This window comes from Muntiacus reevesi, chromosome 14 (genome assembly GCF_963930625.1).
Source record: "Muntiacus reevesi chromosome 14, mMunRee1.1, whole genome shotgun sequence".
NCBI classification, from domain to species: Eukaryota; Metazoa; Chordata; class Mammalia; order Artiodactyla; family Cervidae; genus Muntiacus; species Muntiacus reevesi.
In genome coordinates this window covers 33,402,883-33,430,134 of record NC_089262.1, presented here as the reverse complement: position 1 = coordinate 33,430,134, position 27,252 = coordinate 33,402,883, and the positions used below count along the sequence as shown (strand labels likewise).

General features: G+C 42.6%; 1 protein-coding gene across 2 annotated transcripts in view; it reads right to left on the bottom strand.

Annotated features, from left to right (window-relative positions):
* The window catches only part of EGFLAM (EGF like, fibronectin type III and laminin G domains), a 193,497-nt gene that overhangs the window by 101,516 nt on the left and 64,729 nt on the right, over positions 1-27,252 (bottom strand). The window contains exons 2-6 of one of the 2 annotated variants that reach the window (XM_065905639.1): positions 24,583-24,692; positions 23,103-23,186; positions 19,428-19,454; positions 11,455-11,572; positions 9,754-9,889 (exon numbers count right to left, since the gene is read on the bottom strand). In XM_065905639.1, the coding sequence (XP_065761711.1) occupies positions 9,754-9,889; positions 11,455-11,572; positions 19,428-19,454; positions 23,103-23,186; positions 24,583-24,692 (475 nt within the window). The remainder of the gene's footprint in view (positions 1-9,753; positions 9,890-11,454; positions 11,573-19,427; positions 19,455-23,102; positions 23,187-24,582; positions 24,693-27,252) is intronic. The other variant, XM_065905640.1, reaches the window with a different exon arrangement.

The window sequence follows — 27,252 nt, the reverse complement described above, 5'->3', positions numbered from 1 at the left end:
GTTTAGGTATTATCTATGGCTGTGTTCCTGCTACAAAGGCAGAGTTCAATAGCTGAGACAAAGGCCATACAGCTGGCAAAGCACAAAATATTCACTACCTGGCCCTGAAGAAGGAGTTTGCCAACCCTTGGTCTAAGACAACAGTCTTTAACCTTGTTTGTGCTACTTTAACCATCTGTAGAAGCCTGGAATCCCTTCTTAGAATACTATCTTTAAATACATAAAATAAAATGCATAGGATTACAAAGGAAGCCTATACCAGATTAAATATACTAGAAACAATTACCAAAACAAGAATAAAATTATGATAAGTCAATATACGTATCATTATACTTCTTCATTAATGCATTAAATAATACCTAGAAATGGATTAATTAACTATAATAATTTCATCGTACTGATATGCATAAATGGGGTTTTGAGATACATGCAACAATTGTAACAAGATAAGAACATATCTATTATTCTAATGATGACAAAGGCACTGGAATTGCTAATGCCACAGGAGTTAGTTGACTACATTTGTATCTGAATAAATTAAATTTCAGCCAGTAAAACTAAGGATGTAATCTTTGTCCAGCCAAAGTTCAGGGACCCCTGGCCTTCTATCCATGAACCCCTTGGGGACATACAGACAGCAGGTTAAGCACCCTGCTTTAAGATCCCATAGATTATCCAGAATGAACACAAAGGAGTGAAAGAAAATCTCATGCTCAGGAAGGTCTCTAAGTCTCTCTCAATTTTACAGACTTGGTTTTAAGCAAGATTTGCTCTATATTAAAATGAACTGCAGAGGAAGTCCAAAACCGCTAAGTAATCACAGTCAAGGAAAAAAAACAACAACGATGTATTCTTTGACCTTCAGCTTTCTTCATTTATGAATTGGTTCTACCCAACCAAACGACAAACAGATGGATAGAATGGAGTAATGATAAACTCAGCTGGCAATCTGTCCCTGGCGGGGCAACTAGAGAGCTCAATTTCATTTACAGTTTACAAATGACTCCCAATGCTGGTATGCAAGAATTCGATTTGTGTCACCTCCCATCAATCTGATCAAGGATTACAGCAGGAAAACTCACGGTAGGAGGCACTGAAGCTTTAAGCAATCAATTTGTAGAATTGTAGGTGAAACTTCTACAAAAACATTCAGAATCGCCCTTCCTTTTGAGCCTGAGTGGAGAAACTTGATGGCTGCCAGAATTTCGAGGACTAGGCACCACTCTGGAAGGTGGTTCTGAGATTTTCAATTTGAAAACTAAAGGTAAAAAGAAGGAATTTTTCACAAACCACCACTTGTTAACATGAAATGGTAGCTGACATCCAAACAAGCCTATTCTTGCTTATTTCTACTTCTACTGTTGGTAGCAAGGAAGGTCCATAATTAGCACAACTTTCTTAATACTTTTGTGAAAAGAAAGGCAGTTTTTTTGTTGTTGTTGCTGTTGTTTTCTATTCTCTCCAAAATTAATTAACTGTGTAAGGACAATTCTTTAAATATATCAAGTTTATACTTTTGAGAGCAGGAAAACCAAGACAGAGCTACATCACTGTTAAATGTTACAGACATTTGCCCAGTTATTGCTATAAACTCTAGTAAAACACTATGAAACAAGCTGGCAGTTGGCAATTCACTTGCCTGTTATAAAGTCTCCAAAATAGAAGCTATCGTTCAATATGAAATAAAATCACAATGGGAGCCTTCAAGTTAGTCTTACACAATAGGTATTATTTGAAGTGTTATCACATACCGCTATCCCTTTTATGATGAGAAAACAAAAGCAATGAACAACTTTGGATTGGGGGGAAGGAGAGGAGACATGCGTGCAGATCCAGTTTGGGTTTTGTCTGCTTCTTTTTTCTATAGTTGTTAAGAAAGGATGTTGGTTACGGTTGTGGCCTTGGAAATTAGTGCTAAAGGATTCATTGACTCTCCGGACTAGTGTGGCCATATGTTTCCATGTGGCTCAGGGTAAGGAAAAGAATTGACATTTATATACATTCTTCCACAAGCCACTCTTCTAAATATTGTGTGTGCTCAGTCGCTCAGTCTTGTCTGACTCCTTGCGACCCCATGGACTATAGCCCACCAGGCTCCTCTGTCCATGGAATTCTCCAGGCAAGAATACTGGAGTGGGTTGCCATTTCCTTCTCCAGGGGATCTTCCCTATCCAGGGATCGAACCTGTGTCTCCTGCATTGGCAAGCAGATACTTTTACCACTACACCACCTGGGAAGTAGACATCCATTTATCTTCATAACCTTCCTGAAGTATCCACTATTGTCATCCCTACTTTACAGCCAAGGGAAGTAAGGCTCAGAGGGTTAAGGATCTTGCTAAGGTGGCAGCTAGTTGTTGACATTCTCTGGATTCAATCCCACAACTGCCTGTGTCCAAATGTTCTCCAGTACCTGTCTGACACGTGCTATGTTCCCTCCATGCTAGGTATCTTATTCCATAGAGCGGAGCAAGTCAAGACGTTACCTTCACGTCCTGGCAAGGAAGACAGACACTGAACAAGTAATTACAAGTGTGCTGAGTGTTGCTAGTAAATGTTGCAGGTATGCCTAACCTAGTCTGAGGTGGGGGCAGGGATTCAGGGAAGGCTTCCTAGAGGAAGTGGTACTTAAGCAGGGGAACTGAAGGATGAACAAGAGTTAGTTAGCTAGGTAAAGAAGCAGAAGAACCATCCTAGCAAAGGAGAGCAAGCATAAAGACCTCTAGACAAGAAAGAACACGGCTATAAAGGAAGACAGAAAAGACCTATCATAAAAGCCTTACTAAGAATCGTTCGCACTGATCAAGCGCTTATTGTATAACAAGTGCTGTTCTCTGCATTATGCATGCATTAACTCGTTTAATCTCATAACAACTCTGTGAGGTAAGGAAATTATCTCCTTTCTTCTCTGAGGCACGGAGAAGTTAAGTAATCTAACTAAAATCTTATGGTTTAAAAATGGTGGAGACTAGCGTTGGATAAGGAGGCAACGTCACAAGGACAGAAAATCAGAGTCATCAGATTTTAGAAGTCAAACTGTCCAGCCTTATTTCACATGAAAGAAAGCTTAAAACTGGAATCAAGCCACTTGTCCCCAAAATTAGAGGCCAGCTCAGAACTGGGTCTTCTGATTCCACATGTGGACAAACTTGAACCCGAGAGATGATACCAAATACTGGACTGTAAGACTCAGTTCTGAATGCAACACTTCCTTAACCTTCAAAGACGGTGACCTTGACCATGAGTTACACCATGTCATCCCTTAAAACTATTCAAGGAAAATCCATAATCAGCTTCCACTCTGAATCCTAGACTTGATCTTCATTTCAGGAACAGTCTTTGCAGGGTCAATGCCTCAGAAGAAACTAATTAAATTCACTTGCTACTTGTAGCCTGAGGAAGTTGATGATGGGATGTAAAGACAGATGATGACTTTTAATAAAAATATCAATTTGTAAAATAATTTTCAAAACCCACCCAGGTGTGCATGACCTTGAGATTCTCAAGTAAAACCAATATGTAGACATTACAATTAGTTTAAAAGCAGCTCTGCGTGAAGATGATTTTTGCAAGTCTTATTAGGGAAGGCCTTTGCAAGGGACCAGGGAATTATTTAGGCAGAAAGGTGTGAAAGAGAAAAGAGAGGAAGCACTTCTTTTTCATATTTATTAGTATTCTTGTCTTGGGTTGAGATTCAGAGATCATTTCTTGACCTATGTCCCTAAAACACATAGAAATACTTTGAACTTTCACATGGACTCAAAATTAGCCTAAGTGGCCTTTTTATTGAGAATAGTTTTATTGAAAATTATTGAAAAGAGTTTTAATCTGCCCTTTCTAACAGTGGACAGTGCAAAGCTCTGAAGCAATTTTAACCAATCAGGTTACACCTACAGAAAAATCTACATAGTGAGTTCCCTGCATACAAACCTTCAAGTTGTGAACTTTCAAAATGTGAACATGCGTTCGTATGGCCAATCATGTAAGTTAGTTCACATGTCTGGTGTCACGTGCATATATCTGCTACAAGTGGCTGCGTTTTTGTGTGCCTTACTGGACAGTACTGTAGAGGATACAGTAGTATAGTATCTGCACAGCAGTGGTGATGTAGCTACTGTACTTTTCAAGGTACTTTACTGTAAGATTAAAAATGTTTTCTCTATTTTTTATTTGCTTTTATATACTATTTATGTGAAAAATGTTATAGCACAGTACCATATAGCCGATTGTGTTAGTTGGGTACCTAAGCTAACTTTGTTGGACTTGTGAAAAAAATTGGATTTACAAATCCACACTCTCAGAACAGAACTGGTTCATATGTAGGGGACTTACAGTATAGGTAAGTTAAATAAAACTATTTTCACCTTTAACCAACTTGATAGATAGCATATATGGAACATGTTACCTCAATTGAAATTTCAAAGGACTATTTTTCCAGGCCTTTGGATTTTCATTGCCACCATAGTATATATTTTTTGCTTAAGAGAAAAGCACTTACCCTAGGGAAATTCTTAGGCAGAAGGAGGAAAGCTTCTCAGATATTTATAGCCAAAATATTTCAAAACATAGGTAGCTATATTTATGCTTGGTTCGTATTTTAATGAACACTAAGATTGCTGCCCACAAAGAAATTTTCAGTATCATTTTAGAAATAAAATATCTTTCCTATCTCAAATGCATGGTTTTTCTGTTCTAGAAAAGCAGGAGGAAAAAGTTTTAAAATCATTGCAAAATATGTTACAGCCTGCAGGCTTACTTAGAATTTGCCTCTTCAAATATTTTCTACACTGATTAAAAATTTAAAATCTACTGTAAATAAGGAAGCTGATGAACAGCCCCCAAGGCAACTTTGGGAGAGATTATGAAGATTACTCTCATCTGAAAGCTTCATCCTGCCTGAGCCAGAAACCAAACCTCTTCTTTGATACTGCTGCTGCTGCTGCTGCTGCTGCTGCGGCTGCTAAGTCGCTTTAGTCGTGTCCGACTCTGTGCGACCCCAGAGACAGCAGCCCACCAGGTTCCCCCGTCCCTGGGATTCTCCAGGCAGGAACACTGGAGTGAGTTGCCATTTCCTTCTCCAATGCATGAAAGTGAAAAGTGAAAGTGAAGTCGCTCAGTCTTGTCTGACTCTTAGCCACCCCATGGACTGCAGTCTACCAGGCTCCTCCATCCATGATGGGATTTTCCAGGCAAGAGTACTGGAGTGGGGTGCCATTGCCTTCTCCCTCTGATACTGAGAGGACCTGTTTAAGGTGCTCATGTGTAGGTATCCTCCAATTTACAGGAGGTAGAAGGTGGATTAGGAACAAAACTTTGCTTGGTCTTAAAGCCCATAACCTAAGAGAGCATCACAAATAACATGAAATGTCCAAATGGAATTCTCCAGGCAAGAATACTGGATTGCCATTCCTTTCTCCAGGGGATCTTCTAGACCCAGGGATTGAACCCGAGCCTCCTGCATTGCAGGCAGATTCTTTACTGTCCGAGCCACAAGGAAAGCCCCCTTTCAGAGCATCACAAATACATGAAATGTCCAAATATGAACACAACTAGCAGAAAATCAGTCAGTAGCCCATCTATAGTTTTTCAGGTTAATCTTTTATTAGCCAATTAAATATTTCTTCAGAAACTTTTTAGTCTATTTTGTGGCAGTGCCTTTGATATCATTATCCTTGTTGAATAAGAAGAGCAACTGATGTATAAGCGCCTACCAAGAGAGAGGACTGGAATCTCATCTTCCAAGTGATAGAACTCAGGCAAGAACTTCACACTCAGGAAGGTGAAACCTGAGGATAACCACTGGCAATACACTGATTCTACAATTTCTTAGCCTTGGGCTGTCAAGAGCCTGCCTTTTGGATATAAAATAAACTTTTTGGTTCACACAGAGACCTGTCACGGGTATTTTTGTACACAGGAGGTATCTGGGAAAAAAAAAAAAAAAAATCAATGTTAAGCATTAAACAGACCTCTCTGGGAAAAAAGAAAACTGAAGACCCCCAAAGTCTCTCTCACACTAACTGCAGTTTCTGATTGAGAGTCCAGGAAAGCTCTCTCTAAACACATATCCTCAGGCTCTCGACTGAAATGGGATAGAGTCTGAGATGTTTACAAATGAATGTGGGGATTTATTTTGCAGCCAAACTTTAAATGCACAACAAGCTGCGAGAGCTTTCTTTCTGGAATAACAGCAAACAGCAGTCTAAGATGAGGCTTCCCATTTCCTCAGCCAGTAGGGCTCCAGACGGGCTGAGTCCAAGCTTACCTCTCCAAAGGTGGATCACACACGTGAAGAGGACGTGGGGCTTTGTAGAAAGAGCACTGGGCTGGAACTCAGGAGACTTGAGGTTTAATTTTCATTTTGTCCCTAACCAGTCATTTTACCTTGGCAAAGCAACTTAAGCAACTGAGCCCCAATTTCTTTCTTTGTAAAGGGGAAATAGTGGTGTGGGGAAAAGAAAACAGATGCAGAATGTCTACTATGAATAAACTTTTTGAAGACTATAAGCAACAATTCTTCAATGAGGGTCACATTAGCTTAATATTACAGATAAGGAAATGGAGGTTCTCAGATAAACTAACTTGACTAAGAGCACATATTAGGAAGAGATAACAGAAGCAGAATCCCAAGTATAGGAGCTGGAACCAGAAGCTAGCTTTCCCCATTCCACCATATTCCATTTGGAACACTTCAATTTGAACCTAGCTTTCTTGGACATTGGAAAGACATACTTGTTAAGATAAACATTTAAAAAAAAATTTAACAGTTTATTAAAATAGTATATACCTTTAAAATATTTATACATAGAATTTGGGGCCTGAGTTCCTCAAATGTTAGACGTAATAACATTCTCAATGTTAAGATGCATTTTTTGTTGAAGAATTATAACTGTTAAATGTAGGTACATAACACCCATATACACCTTACACTTGTTTAGATTTTTGACATCCACAAAGTTCTTTCTCGTATGTGAATTTACTTGGTCCTCCTCAAGATGCACTATAAGGCGGGAAGAAGTTATCACCCATGTTTGTTTATCACCCACATAAGGACATCGTAAGTCATTGCTTTTGGGGCCTGTGTCACCTGCTCTTGTTCTGATTCAGCAGCAGCTCTGATACAGAGTTTCCTGTGAGCCTAACTTGCCTCTCAAGGGCGGCACAGAACCTAAAGTATACACTGTGCTCACACCACTGCTCCTTCGATCCCTAGACCTACCTCCTTAATCCACAGGCCAGCCAAACCTGGAAGGGTGGGAAGTTTTACCAGGGAAAAATGGCTCCTGTCTTTTTGATAAGCAAATTCAAGAGGAAATCTGTGCTCCAAAGAGAACTCCATGGAGTCAGACCCCTATAGAAACCCCACTGCCTGTAGAAGTGACTTCTGTAACACAAGTCATAGGTCCTCTATCCCCCTCTTGACTTTCTCATTCCCTCTTCCTGATAAAGCAAACTATTTTTATCCAAGTCCTCTTAAAACACTCTCCTTTTGGAGACTTCAAACTGTAGAAGGCGCTGTGTGTGGCTAAAGGAGGAAAAGTGACTTACACAGTGCCCCCTGCTGGTGAAAGAAGAGGCAGCAAGCACTCCCTTCCAGTTCTGGTTCTAAATCCATCCTTCATATTCTCCTTTCATTGTTCTCACGGGTTGTTGTTGTTTAGTCCCTAACTCATGTTCAACTCTTTTGCAATTCCATGGGCTGTAGCCCACAAGGCTCCTCTGTCCATGGGATTTCCCAGGCAGGCATACTGGAGTGGCTTGCCAATTCCTTCTCCAGGGGATCTTCCCGACCAAGGGCAAAGATTCTTTACCACTAAATCACCCGGGAAGCCCACACACAGGTGAAGAAACTGTAATTTTCACCTTTTACCAATACATCAGACTTAAATTTTTTAAAAACACATGTTTTACCACAAAATTAACAGTAAATGATAGCCATCATCTTTGCTGGAAGTTACAGAGATGATCTGCTGGGCTACTATGAAAAACATCACACATTTTTCAAAATTTGAAAGTATTACATTTTGCTTTGCTTGTGTTGGACAAGTAAATTAGAAATTACACGTTTCACTCTAAGTTTTACAGATGAGAAAGCTAAGTTTTAAGACCTTCTATAGTTGCAGTTTTACTACTATTTAAACCAGGCTTAGCATCTTCCTACTCCAGGCACATTCCGGGCTTTGCCTACCAAATCTGTTCAACAGCAGGATTGTAGATTATCTTCAATGAAGGGCATTGGTCTGGAGCTTTGCTGAGAACATCTTTTATTTATTTTTAAATTTTCCCAGCATTGGTTCCTCTCTTTTCCATTAATTGCACAATTTTCCTTTAAAGATGCAACCTTAAGGAACCCTCAATTCATATACTTCAGATCTGAGTGACCCACCAGTCCTTAGTTCCAGAGCTCAGAATATAAGTGCCTGGCTAATTAGGATACTTTTCTCCTTGGCCACTATGATTGGAACCGGAGCTTGGCCAGCTAGAGTAAATGCTAAGGCTCCAATGGGTCCACTGAGAAAGAGCCACTCTTCTCCAGTGGGGAGCCAGGCTAGGAGACAGCAAGCTTTCAGGGCCTGGTGGCCATCTTGCCACACTATTGGAAGAGCCTGAAAATAAAGCCCAAAAGGGGGAAGCACAGCACAGAGATGGAGGGAGACAGACTGCTGATGTGACACGGAGTTCGTCTTCTTCAAATTGAGATTTTTCACAGGACTTGACCATCACAGGGACCAGGACATTACGGTCTCATCTTTCAAGTTTCTGCCACTTGCAGTTCAATAAGTCCCTCCTGAAATGAGCTCTGTACTCAAGCATTAAAGAGACTCAGCCCGGGACTTCTCTGAAGAAACAAATATCTGTTTCGACTACCAAAAAATAGGCTAGGAAGTCAAGAAACGGAAGCAGAGCTAATCAAATCTTGCCAGAATCCTTTGTCCCGGCTTCAGAGAGCCTCAGGAATGAGGTGCTAAACAAGTCTCTTTATGAATCCATGAAGCAACTGGCCTCAGACAAACCCTGTCACTTTTAATGTAGAGAACACCAACTCCACAAACTGTTTTCCTCAGCGAGGCACTCCATTCAAAATTCAGCTGCAACTAGAGCTCAAAGGAAGAGTCCTAGATAGGGATTTACTTTTGCTCATTGGTTGGTTGGGATGTTCTTCTGGTTCTTGTTTTTGCTTAAAATTACATAGCAGCATTGAGAATCCATGTTTTTACATCTGTAAGTTCTTAGAAGAACTTCTAATCACTCTTCTACCCTCTGATGAGCTGAACATGAGAGCTGGAGTAGATGAGGGAAAAAAGCTGAAACCAAACCAAGAAGCTTGCCCCACAGCAATATGGATGTAAAGGGAACAATGCATTGCACTTGTTTTTAAAGGTTTTTTTCCCTCTCCCTCGAGAAAAGTCACCATCAAACATACACTTCAATCATCATATTTCAGAGCCAGGGAGTTACGTCTTGAGCTTGAAATGCAGTGGTGAGCTTGAAAAGCTTGTTGGCAGTGGTACCTCAGGGGTTTTCAGAGGCTGGGACAGTCTGACTGAGGCAGGGAAATGGGGAAGAGGTAAGGTGAGTATAGATAGGTTTACCAGATGACCCACTATCAAAACCAGCTGGAGGCTGGTGCTGGCTCAAGTCAGGCCTCCAGGCCTTTGTCATCTCTTCAATACACATGCAATGGAGACTTCTATTGTGTTTGGAATACCTGAGGTCAGTACATTTAGCTACTGAATGTAACACACAGACTTACCTGGTGAATTCCACAGAATAGTACTGAATAGGAGAGCGTCCTTCACCCTCTCCAGGTTTCCAAGACAGGGCCACCTCGGAGTCAGAAACCACAGTGACGTGCGGCTGCTGGGGTGCTGCTGGAGGCAGGCAGGAATCTAGGCAGGACGGCAAACAACTGGAGTTGGCTGTAGTCTTTGCTGTTGGAGAGGTTTCATGTGTCCAAAAAACCTGTGCTTTCTACAGCCTAAACCTCTCTGTTCAGGACAGTCCCTCAAAGTCCACACCAAAATAAGCATAACCCAAAAATCGTAACTGGATTCTCCAGGATTCACATAAGGTTTATCAACGAGAGCTGATCTTCCCTTCCTCCCCAAGCACCCCTGGCTGGAAATCTGACTAAATTAAATTATGTGCAGACTACTGATCCCAGGACACACAGTGCTGTGTACCCTCTAAGACCTCTGTGCGCGTGTTAGAATTCATATTTACTTGAAATTGAAAGCCACTCAGTCATGTCCAACTCTTTGCGACCCCATGGACTATACCGTCTATGGAATTCTCCAGGCCAGAATACTGGAAGGGGTAGTCTTTCCCTTCTCCAGGGGATCTTCCCAACCCAGGGATCAAACCCAGGTCTCCTACATTGAAGGCAGATTCTTTACCAGCTGGGTCACAAGGGAAGCCCAAGAATACTGGAGTGGGTAGCCTATCCCCTACTCCAGCAGATCTTCCTGACCCCAGAATTGAATTGGAGTCTCCTGCATTGCAGGCAGATTCTTTACCAACTGGGCTATCAGGGAAGCCCCTTGATATTTACTTATAAGGAAAATTAAAAGCTTAATGTAATGGCACTTACTTTCCACTCTTCTGTGTGTGGATCTCCTCCCTTCCCCCCACTCCCATCATCAGAATACATACCAATGGTAGGACATCTGGAAAAGCTCTCATGTGTGAAGATGTAGGATGATTCTATCACCCCAAGGTCACTGCTGCTACTATTTTCATATCCAGACTTTCACATCTGCCAGCTTTACACTGTTGCTTCGGCCAGAAATATTTTTCCTGCCTCCTCCTCCTAGCAAAATCCTATGCAGATTTCAAAAGCCAGGCCAAAGATATGGTTCTTTCTGAAATTCTCCTAAGATTTAGGGTGAGGAAGTGCTCCCTCTGAGTGCTCCAGAGCCGTGAGTGGACTCAGATACACTGAGTTACATGCTAACCATGCACCTCTTCCTCCCCAGGGAGCTCCTGAGAGCAACGATGCTTTCAAACCACCTTTGTCCCCCAGTACCCACCAGAGCACCACCTCAATGAGCATTTGTTAATTTCCCTGGCCTGTAAAATCTCTTCTCCCACCCCTCTTCCTCACCTTTTTAATTCCCACTTACTTATCAGATCTCTAGTTAGAAGTTATGTCCTTAGGGAATTCTTACTGCCCCCTCTACATGGGATCTTACAAAAGATCTTATATCATGTTGGAAAACATTTGTCACTATCTATGGCCACACATAAATAGATAATATCTTGACCCATCCCACTAAGTTTTAAGAGGGCAGGGGCTGTTAAAACTGCCTGTTTTTGTTCACCACTGAATTCCCAGAGCCTAATGTAGCACAGTGCCTGGCACAGAGTTGGCCCTCATTGGTATATACTGAATGGAGGAATGAATGAATAGCCCTAAATAACAGTTCTTATTATTAATGAATCAGACCCATTTTACCTTGGGGCAAAGTGGTAACATGCTGAGGAGAGCTAAGCCGTCCTTTGCCAGTTTGGCTATAAGCTGCCATGCTCACGCGGTATTCAGTGCCTGGTTTCAAATCTCCGATCACTTCCTCCTGTTGATGACCAAACATAAAATGTATCAATGATCAGAAGTTCCTTTGAGGCAAACCAGACAATTTCCATGAGGGCTGCATCTTGAGGCCCTTGTGAAATTTGCTTGGGAGATTGTTTTGCTTTCTCTATGTGCATGTGTGCTAAGTCATTTCAGTCATGTCTGACTTGGTGCAACCCTATGGACTGTAGCCTGCCAGGCTCCTCTGTCCATGGGATTCTCCAGGAAAATAATACTGCAGTGGGTTGTTGTGGCCTCCACCAGGAGATATTCTCGACCCAAGGATCATATCCACATCTCTTAGGTCTCCTGCATTTGGAGGCAGGTTCTTTACCACTAGAGCTACCTGGGAAGCCCATTTCTTTCTCTAGGATTGGCCAAGTATTTTAATTTGCAAAGAGAAAAGCACCATGACGTATTTCCAAAGACTAGTGAATTATTTTTTATTGGAATATATACATTGTCCTAGAACTGGGACTCATTCACCTTATCAGCTGTTGCTCTTAACATCTGAGTTCTTCAATAAGAGTACTAGACTGCTAGAATTCAGGTAAGGATCTCTTCCAGGATTGGAATCCCCCAGACCTTTCTTTCCGTTTTGACATCACCGAGGCTCAGGTACTAGCCACAACAGCAAATTGAGGTCTTGATTTGCATCCATAAAGGAGGGACTCAAACTTTGGTACCCAAATTGCATCAGAATCACCATGAGGGCTCCTTAAAACAAATTGCTAAGCGTGGGTCCCAAGGTTTCTGATTCAGTAAATCTGGGAAGCAGTCTGAGAATCTGCATTCCTAAGAAGTTCCCAAGCGATGCTGCTGGTGGGTCATGGTGGGGTCTTCCCTGGTGGCTCAGATGGAAAAGAACCTGCCTGCAATGCAGGAGACCTGGGTTTGATCCCTGGGTTGGGAAGATCCTCTGGAAAAGGGCATGGCTACCCACTCCAGTATTCTTGCCTGGAGAATCTCATGGACAGAGGATCTTTGCAGGCTACAGTCCATGGGGTCACAGAGTTGGACATAACTGAGCGACTAACACTTTGACATTGAAAACCACTAGGACTGATGAGGAATGTGTGTGTGTGTGAACTGAACCTGCACTGAAGCCTTGACCAAGAAGCCAGCTGAAGTGGACTCACTCCGTCTTGAGGCTTCTGTGTGCCTGTGTGGTTAGTCGCTCAGTCGTGTCTGACTCTATGCCACGCTCTGGACTGTTCAGTAGCTCTCCAGGCTCCTCTGTCCATGGAGCTCTCCAGGCAAGAATACTGGTAGCCAATCCTTTTTCCAAAGGATCTTCCTGACCCAGGGATCAAACCCAAGTCTCCTGCATTACAGGTAGATTCTTTACCATCTGAGCCACCAGGGAAGCCCCAGCTGGAGGCTACAGTTCTATATAGTAAGTGGGAGCCTGGGTCGCATTGGTCTCAGCACACTGTAGAGAAAATGATACTGACGTGGAATCTATCAGTCCTGGGCTTGAATCCCGACTCTGACACTTATTGTTAGCTGTGGCCTTCATATTAAATACCCAGAGCATCAGTTTCTTCCTCTGTAAATGGGGATGGTGGATAACTATCTTGCACAGTTATAGCACCTGGGTTAATGTATGTAAAGTCTCTGGTTCCAAGGCCATCCTCAAGAAACAGGATCCTAATGATTATTGTCTTGGACATTGAAACTCCTCCTCTTCTCCACTTACCTAGGTCCTACCACTTCTCTGAGGCCCAAATATCTCCTTGACACCTGACCACACAGACTCAATCTTACCACACTAAGTGTTATGCCACTAAATTAGCACTTTCATATATTAAAATTATTACTATTTCTCCCATGGGATTGCAAGCCACTTGAGAGCAGGCATCCTGTCATATTTCTTCACAACATTCCCTGCAAATGACTAAATACTAATTGTTGATAAGGAGAACTAATCAATTGATCAACAAAATTTTTTAAAAAGATTCAACAAGTAATTACTGAATACTTATTACAGTAGCCCTTAACCCCGAAAGCATTTTAAAATCATTCAAAGATCTACAAATAAAATACCAATGCTAGGTTCTACTCCAGACCACTTAAATCAGAACTTCTGGGGGGCAGGGCCTGAGTCTGTTTAAAGCTCACCAGGTGATGCTAATACCGGCAGCCAGGTTTGTGAACCACCGGTCCTGGGCTTGCCTCACCTCTCTGAGTTCCACCTGTCTCCCCTCCTCTCTTCCTCCTGTATCTCCAACCTCTCCCTTACCTACCAGATCCTTCATTACTGTGCTCAAGTCACTCTCATCTTCAAAGCCATCAACTCTTCACCACCACGCATGCGCCCCTGTCACCTCTCCAGAGACACAACCCTCCTGAAGAAGTTGTCTCCACTTCCTCACCTCCCGTTCACTCCTCACCCCGCTCCCATCTGGCCTCTCCTCACTACAAACAACTGAGATGTTTCCACCAAAGTCATCACAACAACTCTGCAGCCCACCACGTGGGGATGTCCCCATCTTTACTTGACTTTTTGCAGCTTTCAATACTGTGACCCACCCTTGCCTCTTCAATCTCCCAGTTCCCTTGGAAACCGTGTCTGTTCCTCCTGGTCTCTTTCTACTTTTTTTGTTTCTCTTTTCAAGTGTCCCTCACCCAGTCCCAATTCTCTGCTGGCCCCTTCGGTGTTGGCCTTTCCCAGAAGTTCACCCCTCACCATCTCCTCTCACTCTGTAGCCTTATTTAGGCGAGCTCATCTACTACTCCCTTAGCTTCTGGCACCTTCAAATGACACCTCCTTCCATCCCCACCTCTAAGCTGCCTCTTGATCTCCAGTCATGAGTTTATGACCACCTCTTGAGCATCTCTACTCAACAACCACGCAACTCAAGTTCCACATAACCAAAGCTCAACTGATCACTCCTCCTCCAACCACCAAAAACAAAACAAAAAACTGCTTCACCATTGTGTTCTCGCCCTCATTACCCAAACCTGAAATCCTCAACACTTGTTCACCCCTGCTCTCTAACCATCATTCAATCGAGTACCAATACTCTTTCATATCACATGAATCTGTCCATGTCATTTTATCTTCACAACCATTTAAGTCCAAGTTCCCATAATGATGGCAACGCCTCCAATACTTTCTGCATTTCCAATCTGGACTCCACACTGCTACAGCAATTTTCTTAAACCGCAAAGCCGATCACGTCACTCTCCACTTATGATACCATCTTTGCATCCCCCTGGTTCTTCTTCCAGCATCATCTCATGCCGCCTTCCTTCCTTACATTCTACATTCCAGTCATACTGAAGAACTTGGCAGGGCTCAAATTTATGCCATTCAATTCCTTGCCTCTGGGCCTTTGAACCTGCTGCCCCCTCTATGTGAAATGCCCTTCTCTCCATGTCTGCCTGGCTCATCCTTCATAACTCAGTTCAACTGAGACATTACCTCATTTCTCTGACCCCCAGACCCCAGTCTGGTTAGGAGTCCCTCCTCTATGCTTCCTTGGTGCCCTTGATGTACCTCAATGTAGCAACACTCACCTTAGACTGTAATTGCTCATTGGTCACCTTCTCCCCACCCACTTAAGGGCACAAGACAAGTTCATACTCCTCTGGCATGCCAAAGCTTAGAATAGCATTACCAGACATGGAGCAAATTTTCAAGCAATGCTTTTATGATGAATGGATAAATGAACTAGTGAATGAATGAAAGAAATGAAACCAAGATGTCTGACATAAACAGATTACCGCATCAAGAACCAGTTTCTCCTAATAACCCCTCCAACAGGATTATCAGCTTCTATATCTCTGCCCTAGACCTGGAGTTAGTAATACAGAGACAAGGCTGACTTCCTTTTATCAATCTGTCCCCAGACACATTCACATGCCTTTTGGACTGGCTCCCTCCTTTCATTTCCTTTGAATCCTTACTTGGGCCATTTCTACAGACTCCAGGGGGGGTGTGGGTCTCCCATCTTCCGTCCCTTCTCTCCCCAACGACTCCATCCTACATGTAACTGCATGAAGGGTCTCTGCTGAACATATGGTCCTGTTTTCCCAGCTCCATGGCCCCCACCCTCACCCTTGCTCTAATTCTCTGCATCTGTGCACCCTAGTTCTACCATCTGTCTCCTGATTGCATGTCAAGCTGGGTGGTTAAGAGGCTGGAGGCAGCAGGTGTATACAAGACTGCCGTCTCACTCTCCCAAATGCCACTCCTGGGCTTTTCCCAGAGAAGCAGAAATACACTTTCAAACCAATCCAATGCTCTCACAGGCTTTTGCTTTAGAATTCTTTCCTCCCGTGAAGTTATTATACTGTATGAAGTATGGGGGTGGTAATGTCGTTTTATAGACTACTATAGATATTAGCTATGTGTCAATACCAAACACAGCTACCATTAATTACCATTTATTGAGTGTTTTCTCTGCTCCAGAAACATACAGAGCCTGATTTAATTCTTCCGTCAGCCCTGTGAGTTAGGTATCACTCTTATTTTCATTTCCAGAGGAGAAAACTGAATCTCTGAAAAAGCGAATGATTTGCTCAAGGCTGTGTATTTAATAAGTGGCAAAGGGGTGATTTGAACCCTGCTTTGTTTGACTCCATGGACAAAGTTCTAATTGGATGATATATGAGTGAAAAATATTAAATAATATTTAAATCAACAAAAATTTATAACATAATCACTGAAGATCAGATTATTTTATCTGTAAACAAGGAAATTTATGTTATCAGAAATGTAAAACTGATAATTAAAAATCAAGGGAAATTACACTAATAGAAGTTCTTAATGTGGATGAAAAAACAACTAATTTTTTGTTAGACATGGAATTATTGGTATGACCTTTAGCCCAGGTATATTCTGAAAGGTGAAGTGTTACCCTCCCAGAAACTATTTCCAGTCTTTTCTGGTCTTTTCTTGAGCTGACAAGCTGGTAGGTGAGCATAAGGGAGTGAGGTCAAGGGGACTGAATAGCTGGGGTTATAAAAAAGAGGAGCTGGATTCAGTGCTTTAACCATCACTTCCTCCTCTTGCATCTCTCCTTCCAAATGGAATCCCTCAAAATAGTATGACTTGTGATAACCCTTGAATTCTTTAGTAAAATGCTGCATAATTCCACAAATCTTTCTATTGCTGTCCTTAAATGTCTTATGGCAACTACTTTAGCCTTGCATCAAACTAGATAAGATGCTAAATATACCCTTTTCAAAGTAGAAAAACAAAGTGTTTTGTTGTCTTGTGGAAGTTTGAAAATGAGTCAAAATACCTATCTCTCCTGGACCTCTTCCTGCACAAAAAGGTGAAAAACAAAGAAAAAGAAATTGCTTTCTTGGAGTAGAAGCCTGAATAAATTCCACAGTCTCCTCTGGCCCCTCCCATACTTTTCTTAGAGAGAGAGGGAAGATGGGTACTGCTGCTGCTAAGTCACTTCAGTCGTGTCCGACTCTGTGTGACCCCATCCCTGGGATTCTCCAGGCGAGAACACTGGAGTGGGTTGCCATTTCCTTCTCCAATGCATAAAAGTGAAAAGTGAAAGTGAAGTCGCTCAGTCATGTCTGACTCTTCGAGACCCCATGGACTGCAGCCTTACCAGGCTCCTCCGTCCATGGGATTTTCCAGGCAAGAATACCAGAGTGGGTTGTCATTTCCTTCTCCAGGGGATCTTCCCAACCTAGGGATCAAACCCACATCTCCTGCACTGGCAGGCGGATTCTTTACCGTTGGGCCACCCTTTACCCTTGGGTTTGGGGACCGCTAAACTTTCATTCTACTTCATACTAAACCCAATGTACAAAAACAACTTAGATAGCTATGTAAAAGCAGCCCCTGAAAAGACAGGACTATTCTTAACTGAATCCCTGTTCCCTTTGCAATGATGAAACTGTATTAAATGGTTCTGAACTTAAATCTCTGACCCTGAATCAGACCTCACCTTTAACCCCATTCATGCTGTACTTTTTTCCTACTCCTGGAAAACCAAGTCATAGTTTTCCAGAAATGAAGTTGGATGTCGTCTTGTTCACTAGTCTGGTCGGGTTGTCCCTGCAGGAGGGCATCCAGTGAGCACAGCGGAGAGGGGGCAAGAAGTGGGAGAGTACTGGACGAGGGGCCAGGAGACCCAGGCTCTGCAGCCAAAGCGCTGCGTGCTTTCAGGGATTCCACTTCACTTCTCTAGGCCAGAGTTTCAACACGCAAATTTTATAATTCTTTTAAAACAACCTTCACTAGTGGCTAGTTGACCTTGGATTCAACATCACATTTGACTTCACAAGTCAAATCTGTGCTTTGGTTGCCTTAATAGAAGTTGGGAATATTCAGCATCATTAGATGGGAGGCATGGGAAAATAGAAAAGGGTTATCTCCCAAACAGCCTTTCAAAGGTCCCAAGGAAGGCAGAGCAGGCCAGAGTGGGGGGAAGAGTTGGAAGGATTTCCATTTCCTGAGGGGTCACAGAAAGTTAGAGTATCATTCAGGGTTTTGCAAGGAGGGCAGCATTGGCTTTGGGGCTGAACAAACCTCCCTCCTATGGATCTACCCTTATCGCAGGACAGTCAGTATCCCTGAGGCTTGATCACTAGAATGTCCAGATGTTTCCATATGCCACAGGGAACAAAGAAACCCCCAGGTGGAAACCATTACCAACCAGCCCCTTTGTTTTACAGTCAAGAGATGTTTACAGGGGCTCAGAGACTTTCCCACAGTTGCCCTTGTTCTAGTGACAGAGTCGGAACTAGATGCAAGTCCCATGATTCCTGTCTACTTTATCCCTTAACCTTGGGTAAGACTCAAATAGCATCACTATTCTGGGTCAGCCAGACCAGTGAAATCCAAAGCAGGGTCATGGTTTATTCTCCCTTAGTTAGCAAGACAAAATTTACTGAAATACCCAAAGAAGACAAGAACTTTCTATTTCATCTCCTCCTTTAAAATTTGGTAGGATTTTAGAATGTACACAATATATTAGTAGAGTAGCAGATATATAATTTACAAATACATACATATGTTGGTACTCTGGTATACGTTCAAATAATTTTTAACTGATGGTGTGTGCATGCGTGCTAAGTGGCTTCAGTTGTGCCCATCTCTTTGCAACCCTAGGGACTGTAGACCACCAGGCTATTCTGTCCACGGGATTAGAAAGTGTGGACACCAAATGCTAACCAAATCAGAAGCTTTTACATAGGCAGAGTATCAAAGAAAATATCAGAATTCTACCTACTCCACCAGGTTATGGAGAAGGAAATGGCAACCCACTCCAGTGTTCTTGCCTGGAGAATCCCAGGGACGGGGGAGCCTGGTGGGCTGCCGTCTATGGGGTCGCACAGAGTCGGACACGACTGAAGCGACTTAGCAGCAGCAGCAGCAACCACCAGGTTAGTTTGGTCAATTCTTCATTTGAATCAGACTAACCATTTGTCAACCCAATCCTCTGCTTGGCAACCAGTCCAGAAAGTCAATCAACCAGGTTTAGGTACCTGGTCTGGTCTCATTGACAAGGTCTAGAATTGTAACAGAAAGTGAGGAAAGAAGAAGGGGGGTGGGGAAACTCTTCCTGCAGGAGGGCTTGCTGACTGAAATATTTTCTCTCCTTTTCAATCTTTTTCACTTTGTCTGGGAGCAGAACTTAAATTACCTCAAACTTTAAAAATATTGCCTTTAACTTTACTCTTCCAGGTGAAATACAAGCCATTTCTTTCTAAATGATTAAAAATTCACCCGTATGCCCAGCCATTGCTGCTTCCACCAGAACCAAGCACTCTCTGTGGGCCTTAATCGATGAGGAAGATGCAGGAAAATTGACATTTTGATGAAAAGAGACCCCCTGACTCCTGGGTTGGGGCAAGGGTTTAACTTTTTGAAGCATACTTACAAAAATCATCTGATGATCCAATCGTCCCTGGAGAGGAGAAAAAAAAAAACAAAAAAACAGTATGAAAAGGAGAGGAAAGTAAAGCTTGCAGGAACTAAAATGAACCCGGAGAGTAGCTGCCCTTCTGTCATGTACAGTCAAGGGCAGCAAACACACAGCTAGGCAATGTGAATTCTTTCGAACCTCACTCAGTTCTTAATCCGTGCCAGGTGTGGTGCTGGGGGTTCTATGACCATGACCTTGTTTAATGTCCACAACATCCTGACGCTGTAGGGTGAAGAGAGTACAGAGGGTCCCAAACTTTTTCTGTTCTCAGTATAAAATAATACTGGATTAGTAGCACCACTAATCCAGAAAAAAAAACTCCCTGACAGTTCCGTTTATTCAATAGTTATACCCAAAAGATTTGATAGTAGTAGTTTACACAGATGTTGCTATTTCCCGGGCAACATTCAAATATTCCACAAGGCCCCTGTGAGTTTGCTGCAGAGCCCTGGAGGACCAGAGTACACGGGCTAGGAACCACAGACACACTACCCATGATAGAGACCCTATTCAAATCCCTGCTCTGTTGATGAGGAAACTGAGTCCCAGTAAGGTCACCCAGGTGGTTTGTTGCCATACACGAATCTGAATGTCAGCCCACTCTGCTTTACCAGACCTCTTCCCTCCCCCTTCCTGACTCATTGCCTTTATCTCTCTCTAATCATCATTTACTCTCTCCACTCTGTGTATTCTGCAATCCCCGCCCCCCACCCAAACACACAAGCACAAGAACGTGTATGCACACTTGAGTGTTCAGTCTTTTGGTTCAAATGATGTGAATTCCCCTCTGTCTTCTTTGCCTTTTCTAGAAACTGCCCCTGCTTCAATTCTCAGCCCCAAATTTTACCTCTTGAACACTTGTTCCCACACTAATCTATCTTCAAAGCCTCAGTCTATCTGGTAAGTGGCATGTGAATGAAATCTGGTCTCACGTTGCTCTCTAATTGTTTTATCTAGTGTAAAGATGTGTGAGTGTGTGCTAAGTCACTTCAGTCTTTCTACTCTTTGTCACCCTATGGACCGTGGCCTGCTAGGCTCCTCTGTCCATGGGATTCTCCAAGCAAGAATACTGGAGTAGGTTGCCATTTCATTTTCCAGAGGATCGATCCAGGGATCGAACTCATGTCTCTTATGTCTCTTGCTTTGGCAGGCGGGTTCTTTACCACTAGCACCGCCTGGGAGACCCAGTGTGAATGTGATTTTCCCAAAAGCTGCCCAAGAACAGCAACCGTATGTGATATTGTGCTGGGCAGAGTGACAACTGTGAACATTTGTTGAAATCAGCAAGGTAATCAAATACTAAAATTTGGTAGCATATTCTAACACCTAGGTATAGTTAATGGAAAGAATAAAGCCTTTGAGTGTGTGGATCACAACAAACTTTGTAAAGTTTTTAAAAAGATGGAACTTAAAGAGTTCTCAAAGACAGTTCTTAAACAGACCAACCTTACCTGTCTCCTGAGAAACCTGTATGCAGGTCAAGAAACAACAGACATGGAACAATTGACTGGTTCAAAACTGGGAAAGGGGTATGTCAAGGCTGTATATTGTTATATGTTAAATAAATATATATGTTAAATAAATCATCCTATTTATTTAACTTAAATGCAGAGTAAATCATGCAAAATCCAGGGCTAGATGAATCACAAGCTGGAATCAAGGTTCCCAGGAAAAGTATTAACAACCTCAGATATGCAGATGATACCACTCTAATTACAGAAAGCAAAGAGGAACTAAAGAGTCTCTTGATGAAAGTGAAAGAGGAGAGCTGGCTTGAAACTCAATATGAAAAAAACTAAGATTGTGACATCTGGTGCCACCACTTCATGGCCAATAGATGGAGAAAAAATGGAAACAGTGGCAGATTTTATTTTCTTGGCCTCCAAAATCACTGGATGGTGACTGCAGCCACAAAATTAAGAGACACTTGCTCCTTGGAAGGAAAGCTATGACAAACCTAAACAGATTATTAAAAAACAGAGGCATCACTTTTTAGAGAGTTTTGTATAGTCAAAGCTATGGTTTTGTCCAGTAGTCATATACAAATGTGAGAGTTGAACCATAAAGAAGGCCGAATGCCAAAAAATGTATGTTTTCGAACTGTGGTGTTGGAGAAGACTCCTGAGAGTCTCTTGGACTGCAAGGAGATCAAATCAGTCAATCCTAAAGGAAATCGACCCTGAACATTCATTGGAAGGACTGATGCTGAAGCTGAAACTCCAATACTTTGGCTACCTGATAGAAACAGCCAACTCACTGAAAAAGACCCTGATGCTGGGAAAGACTGAAGGCCAAAGGAGAAGGTGGGGGCAGAAGATGAGATGGTTAAATAGTATCATCAACTCAATGGACATGACTTTGAGCAAAGTCTGGGAGACAGTGAAGGACAGGGAAGCCTGGCGTGCTGCAGTCCATGGGATTGCAAGGAGTCGGACACGTCTGAGCGACTGATCAACAACAGGTGGGGCCACCCCAGTTGCCCCCTCTTAGGAAAGAATAAACCACAGAAGCTGGGGCTGAGGGCTTCTGAGGCAACTGAGGGGTACTTAAGCAAAAGTCTGAGAATAAAAGCAGCATGCAAAATACAAGCAAGCTGAAGACATGCATCTCTTCTTTTTGAGTCATGAGTGCTCTGGTAAAAATAGCCAGAGCAGGGCTCAGAATGCAGTCTGCCCTGGGTTTACAGTCGACTGTTACTTGCTAATGTATGATCTGAAGAATGTCACCTCACCTCCCCGAGTCTCAGCATCCATGTCAGGTCACAGGATATTTGTAAGGATTAAATGGCAAAAGAAATGTAAAGCATGAGGGAGCGTGGCTGGCAGGTGACAGATGCTCAGTAAGTGATGGTTACTCATCACGGATGACAAATAGGTTTCTAGGTGCAGCGCCCGGCAGGCATTTACTAGACAGGAGTTACAGACACCACTTCCACCACCAGTGCTGTTAAAGCTGCAGTATTCTGGGCAGTGGTGCTAACTCCTTGCAGAGCAATTAAAAAGGCTCTAGTCTGTAGATTAATTGCAGTGGAATGGAGAAGGAGATGACAAGTTAGAGAAAAGAAAACAGAACATGCCTAAGGCAGAGAAATTCACCCCGAGAGACCCTGACAGGAAACAGAAGAGAAATAGATAAAGAGCCAGCAGTTGGTTAGTGGAAGGACAGGATGCCGGCTGGAGAAGAAAAACAAACAACTTGCACCATTTGAATATACATTTCCAATTACATCATTTTCTTCTGCATTATGTCTCCAGGCAGTTGAGAAGATATAAATGTGTCATATTTATTTATAAAGCTTTATTGCGATTTTAAAAAAACCAGAATTGAATTTTATAGAGAAAAGAAGAGGGGGAAAAAACAGCTGTAAGGTGGCTGTTTTCTCGCAGGATAAATGGGGTGGACTGAGTCCATGGAAACATTCCTTACACGGCTGCCTTTCTGAGGATAGAGATGTATGTGATGGGGTTATGGACAAGAAAGACATTCTAAATTCCAAAGGATTCTACAAACAGTTATTATTGTACAGACAGCAGTACACATACACACCAAATTAGAAATCCTTCTAAACATCAGCGAAATGTCACTCACAGGCTGTGCTTTTGGGGGGGCTGCCAGGATGGAGCTACTCACAGTGGTCGGGGTATCCAGGCCAGGCGGGACACCATAGGACCGCTCCTGCAGGGACTTGTCCACGCCGACCTCAGAGTAAAAGACCTGGAAAAGAGGCAGACATTCAAGGTAAGAGCGGGGCTGGCACTTTTCCACCAGACCGAGGACCCACGGTTGGGGTTGCACTCACAACCACAGTGGGTCTTGATGTGAGCTGTCTCACCTCTCACACACCAGCCCCTAGTCAGCAAACATCAGACATAACCCGGCCGGGGTCGCATCCTCCTAAGTCCGTAGAAGCCGGGAAGTCGGGTGGGGAGGGCTGACCCACCTTCTAGTATTTTTCAGTATTTCTGAAACCAACATTCTCCCAGGGAGTCTTTCATTTTCCCACTTTTGTGTCTGTCTGAATCCAGAAATACATTTCTCTGCATTAAAATGACGACAGGACAAGGGCTGGATAAATGCCTTCTCTCCCTTGGTGAAACGGGAGACAGGAGGGAATGGTGGGTCTGGGGTCTCGTGGGGAGTTTACAGCCCTTGGACAGCTCAGCTCTAGCAGGCTTGTGGGCCTGGGGTGAGGATATATGCACAGAGATTTAAGGATTCCAAGAATTTATCTGAAACTTCCTAACTTCAAAACGCTGACTCATTTTTAAAAACACTTTTCAAAGAAAATATTTTTTAAAAGGCCAATCTTTCACCTCTCAGAGGTAGGAATGCATTCTCTGTCCCCTTCTCCACTTTACCTGTCCACCCCATCACTTTCATTCAGGTTTTACTTTATTCTGTCCTTACTGATGACAGTGACTCCCTATCACTTCTCATGTATCTGCTTTGGTTTCCAAATTTGACTGTGGGCAATTGGAGAGCAAGAAGCATGTCTTCCGTTGAGTTTATATTTTCCCATCCCTGAACAGAGTCATCCTGTCGTTTTTTGAGACTGCATCTAAGTACTGCATTTCAGACACTTGTGTTGACTATGACGGCTACTCCATCCTTATTCATTGGAAGGACTGATGCTGAAGCTGAAACTCCAATATTTTGGCCCCCTGATGAGAAGAGCTAACTCATTTGAAAAGACCCTGATGCTGGGAAAGATTGAGGGCAGGAGGAGAAGTGGACGACAGAGGATGAGACGGTTGGATGGCATCACCGACTCAATGGACATGAGTGTGAGTAAACTCCGGGAGTTGGTGATAGACAGGAAGGCCTGGCGTGCTTCAGTCCATGCGGTCGCAAAGAGTCAGACACGACTGAGCGACTGAACTGACTGAACTGAACTGAACAGAGTCAGGACCCGGTAGATCCAACCGACTTTCAGAACACTTACAAAGGCCCTTTAAAGGGAAACATCTCTGGTTTCATGGAGGGAGAATGAGGCTCCCCCGCTATGAGAGGGCTGATATCAGAAGGCCAGATACAGAAGGAGTAATGATGGGAAGGAGGTACAGTTCCCCCAACACACCCACTAGAGAAATCCCTGTGCCCAGGTACTCACAGTGTACCCCATGATGGGGCTCAGAGGGTGCCTAGGCATCTTCCATTGTATGCTGAAAGCTGAACAGTTCAGAGCATCCAGCATGATATCAAGAGGTGGTCCCACCTTGCCTGCTCCAAAACAAAAGAGATGGTGTTAGAAGCTTCATGCATCCCACCATGAGTACACTTAACACAAGATGTGAGAGTGTGTGCTTACAGATGGAGAGGATACTGAAAGATGATTCCAGAGGCCAGAAATGCAGACTGCTCTCTAGCAGGACACTCCTGTGTCAGCTGACTGCTCCAGACCTCAGCTGGACCCTCCCCATGGGGCAATGGGAGGAAATCAACCCAGCTATTGCCCACAGTCACTTCTGTAACTGCTAATATCTCAAGGACCAGCAAAGGAAAATTCAGGATAGCATAGGCCAAGGAGGGCTTCCCTGATAGCCCAGCCAGGAAAGAATCTGCCTGCAATGCAGGTCTGATTCCTGGGTTGGGAAGATCCCCTGGAGGAGGAATAGGCTACCCACTCCAGTATTCACGGACTTCCCTGGTGGCTCAGATGGTAAAGAATCTGCCTGCAATGAGGGAGATCTGGGTTCGATCCCTGGGTTGGGAAGATCCCCTAGAGGTCGGCATAGCAACCGACTCCAGTATCCTTGCCTGGAGAATCCCATGGACAGAGGAGCCTGGTGGGCTACAGTCCATGGGGTCACAGAGTCAGATATGACTGAGTGACTTAGCACAGCCCATGTAGGCCAAGGAGTGTGGAATGTTTTAAAGCAAGGTAGTAATGGTGTTTGTTTTCACTCAGTAACATATATGTTTTATGGATATGTTATATAGATACATCTGTTTATTTAGCACATATATTCTTAATGTCGAATATTTAATAAATGTGGCTTAGTGCAGTCATAAAATGGGCTTAGGAAATTTCAAACATTTTACTGTATTCTTATCTTAAATAATTTTATGGTTATAAATAATAAAATTTATGTTTATAAAAACAACATATGCAGGTTTCAAAATTTAGAAAACACAAACAAAAAACTTCCATCATTCAGAATTGAATCCTGCCAGCATTGTAATACAGTATTTATACCTCTTGATTACGTGAAATTTTTTGAAAGACATATAGATATATATACATAGACATATTTACATATTTTATTTATATAATTCATATATAATTTTAATGTTTTATGGTGTTCATTATATATAATATGCACATATACTCAATATATTCATGTTATTTCAATTAGTATATATAATATATATGTACATATAAAAACTGATAGTATACATTTACTAAAAATTTTTTTTTATTTCTGTATTAAGTGGAAGTTAGCTCTTCCACTTAATACATGTGCCATAATTTACAATTTATCTCATTTTACTATTGTTGCACTTAATTTATTTCTGATATTTTGCTATTTTAAATAATGCTCCATGAGGGCAGAAACTAGGTATGTCCTGTTCAGAGCACAGAGACTAATAAATGGAAGGGCTCGACAAACACTCCTTGAGTGAATGAATGTTATTGATTTTACACTTACTAATATGTCTTGATGATCTTCCGTTTTAATGACTGTCTATAATTCTCTAACATATCAGTTGGGATACTCTCTACACACAGATATCTAATGTGTCTATTTATTGGGTTACTGCCAGGCCTTCCATCACCATTATTTTTAATAACAGAATCGAAGGCCTTTCTGGTGGACCAAGTTACAGAGGCCCAGTGCCATCAATCGGCAAGAACTGCCATAGACACCTCCCACTGCCACCACTGCTGACACTCACGGATTTGGTCTTCAACTCTTCTCTGGCTCTGGCTTGGTTAAAGATTTAAAGTCCCATCTGCTTGGCCAAAGTAATGTCATGTGACAAACAGGTCATGTGACCAAAGGATCAGAAAAGAAATATTGATTCTTTTTTTTCTGGTTTCTAACTGGAAAAGAACGGAATGAATGGAGTCTTCGAAATAGTTCTTCCACCAAGCCTATCTACTGCATAGGAGTGTCTCTGAAGGAGGACAGGACCTTAGAAAAAGAGTAGTGGGTGGTGAGATAGCCAAACCCTCTGCTACTCAGAGCAGGCACATATATTAACTGTTGCTCCACTGATTGACATGTGGTCATTTCCAAAGTTTCACTGCTGAAATTAATGCTAAGAAGAAGATCAGTGTGTGTGCACACCTTTTCATGCACATGTCCAAGCATTTCCAAGATGGATATCTATTAAAAATTATGAGTAAATGCATGTTAATTTTTAAAAACTAGTAACTCATTGCTACCCAAAAAGGATTAAATAAATGAATCTTGAAGTACATTCAATGTTTTCATTTGGCTAAATAAAGTAGAACTTTGGTGTCTAAGACATCATTTCTCAACCTCCACTCTACTGACATTTAAGGCCATGGATTCTTTGTGCTGACTCTCCTGTTTTAGAATGTTGAGATGCATCTTTGGTCTCTATCCACTCTTGGTCTCTATATAGCTCTAGATGCTAGTAGCACCCACTGACCATAGTTGTGAAAACCAAAAATATCTCCAGACATTGCCAAATGTCCTGTGGGGGCAAAAATGACTCCAGCTGAAAACTGCTGATCCAACAGAATGAATATTTTAAAGACATTTACGTTGGTTCCTCAGTCATGTTTGCTTCTTTGTGACCCTGTGGACTG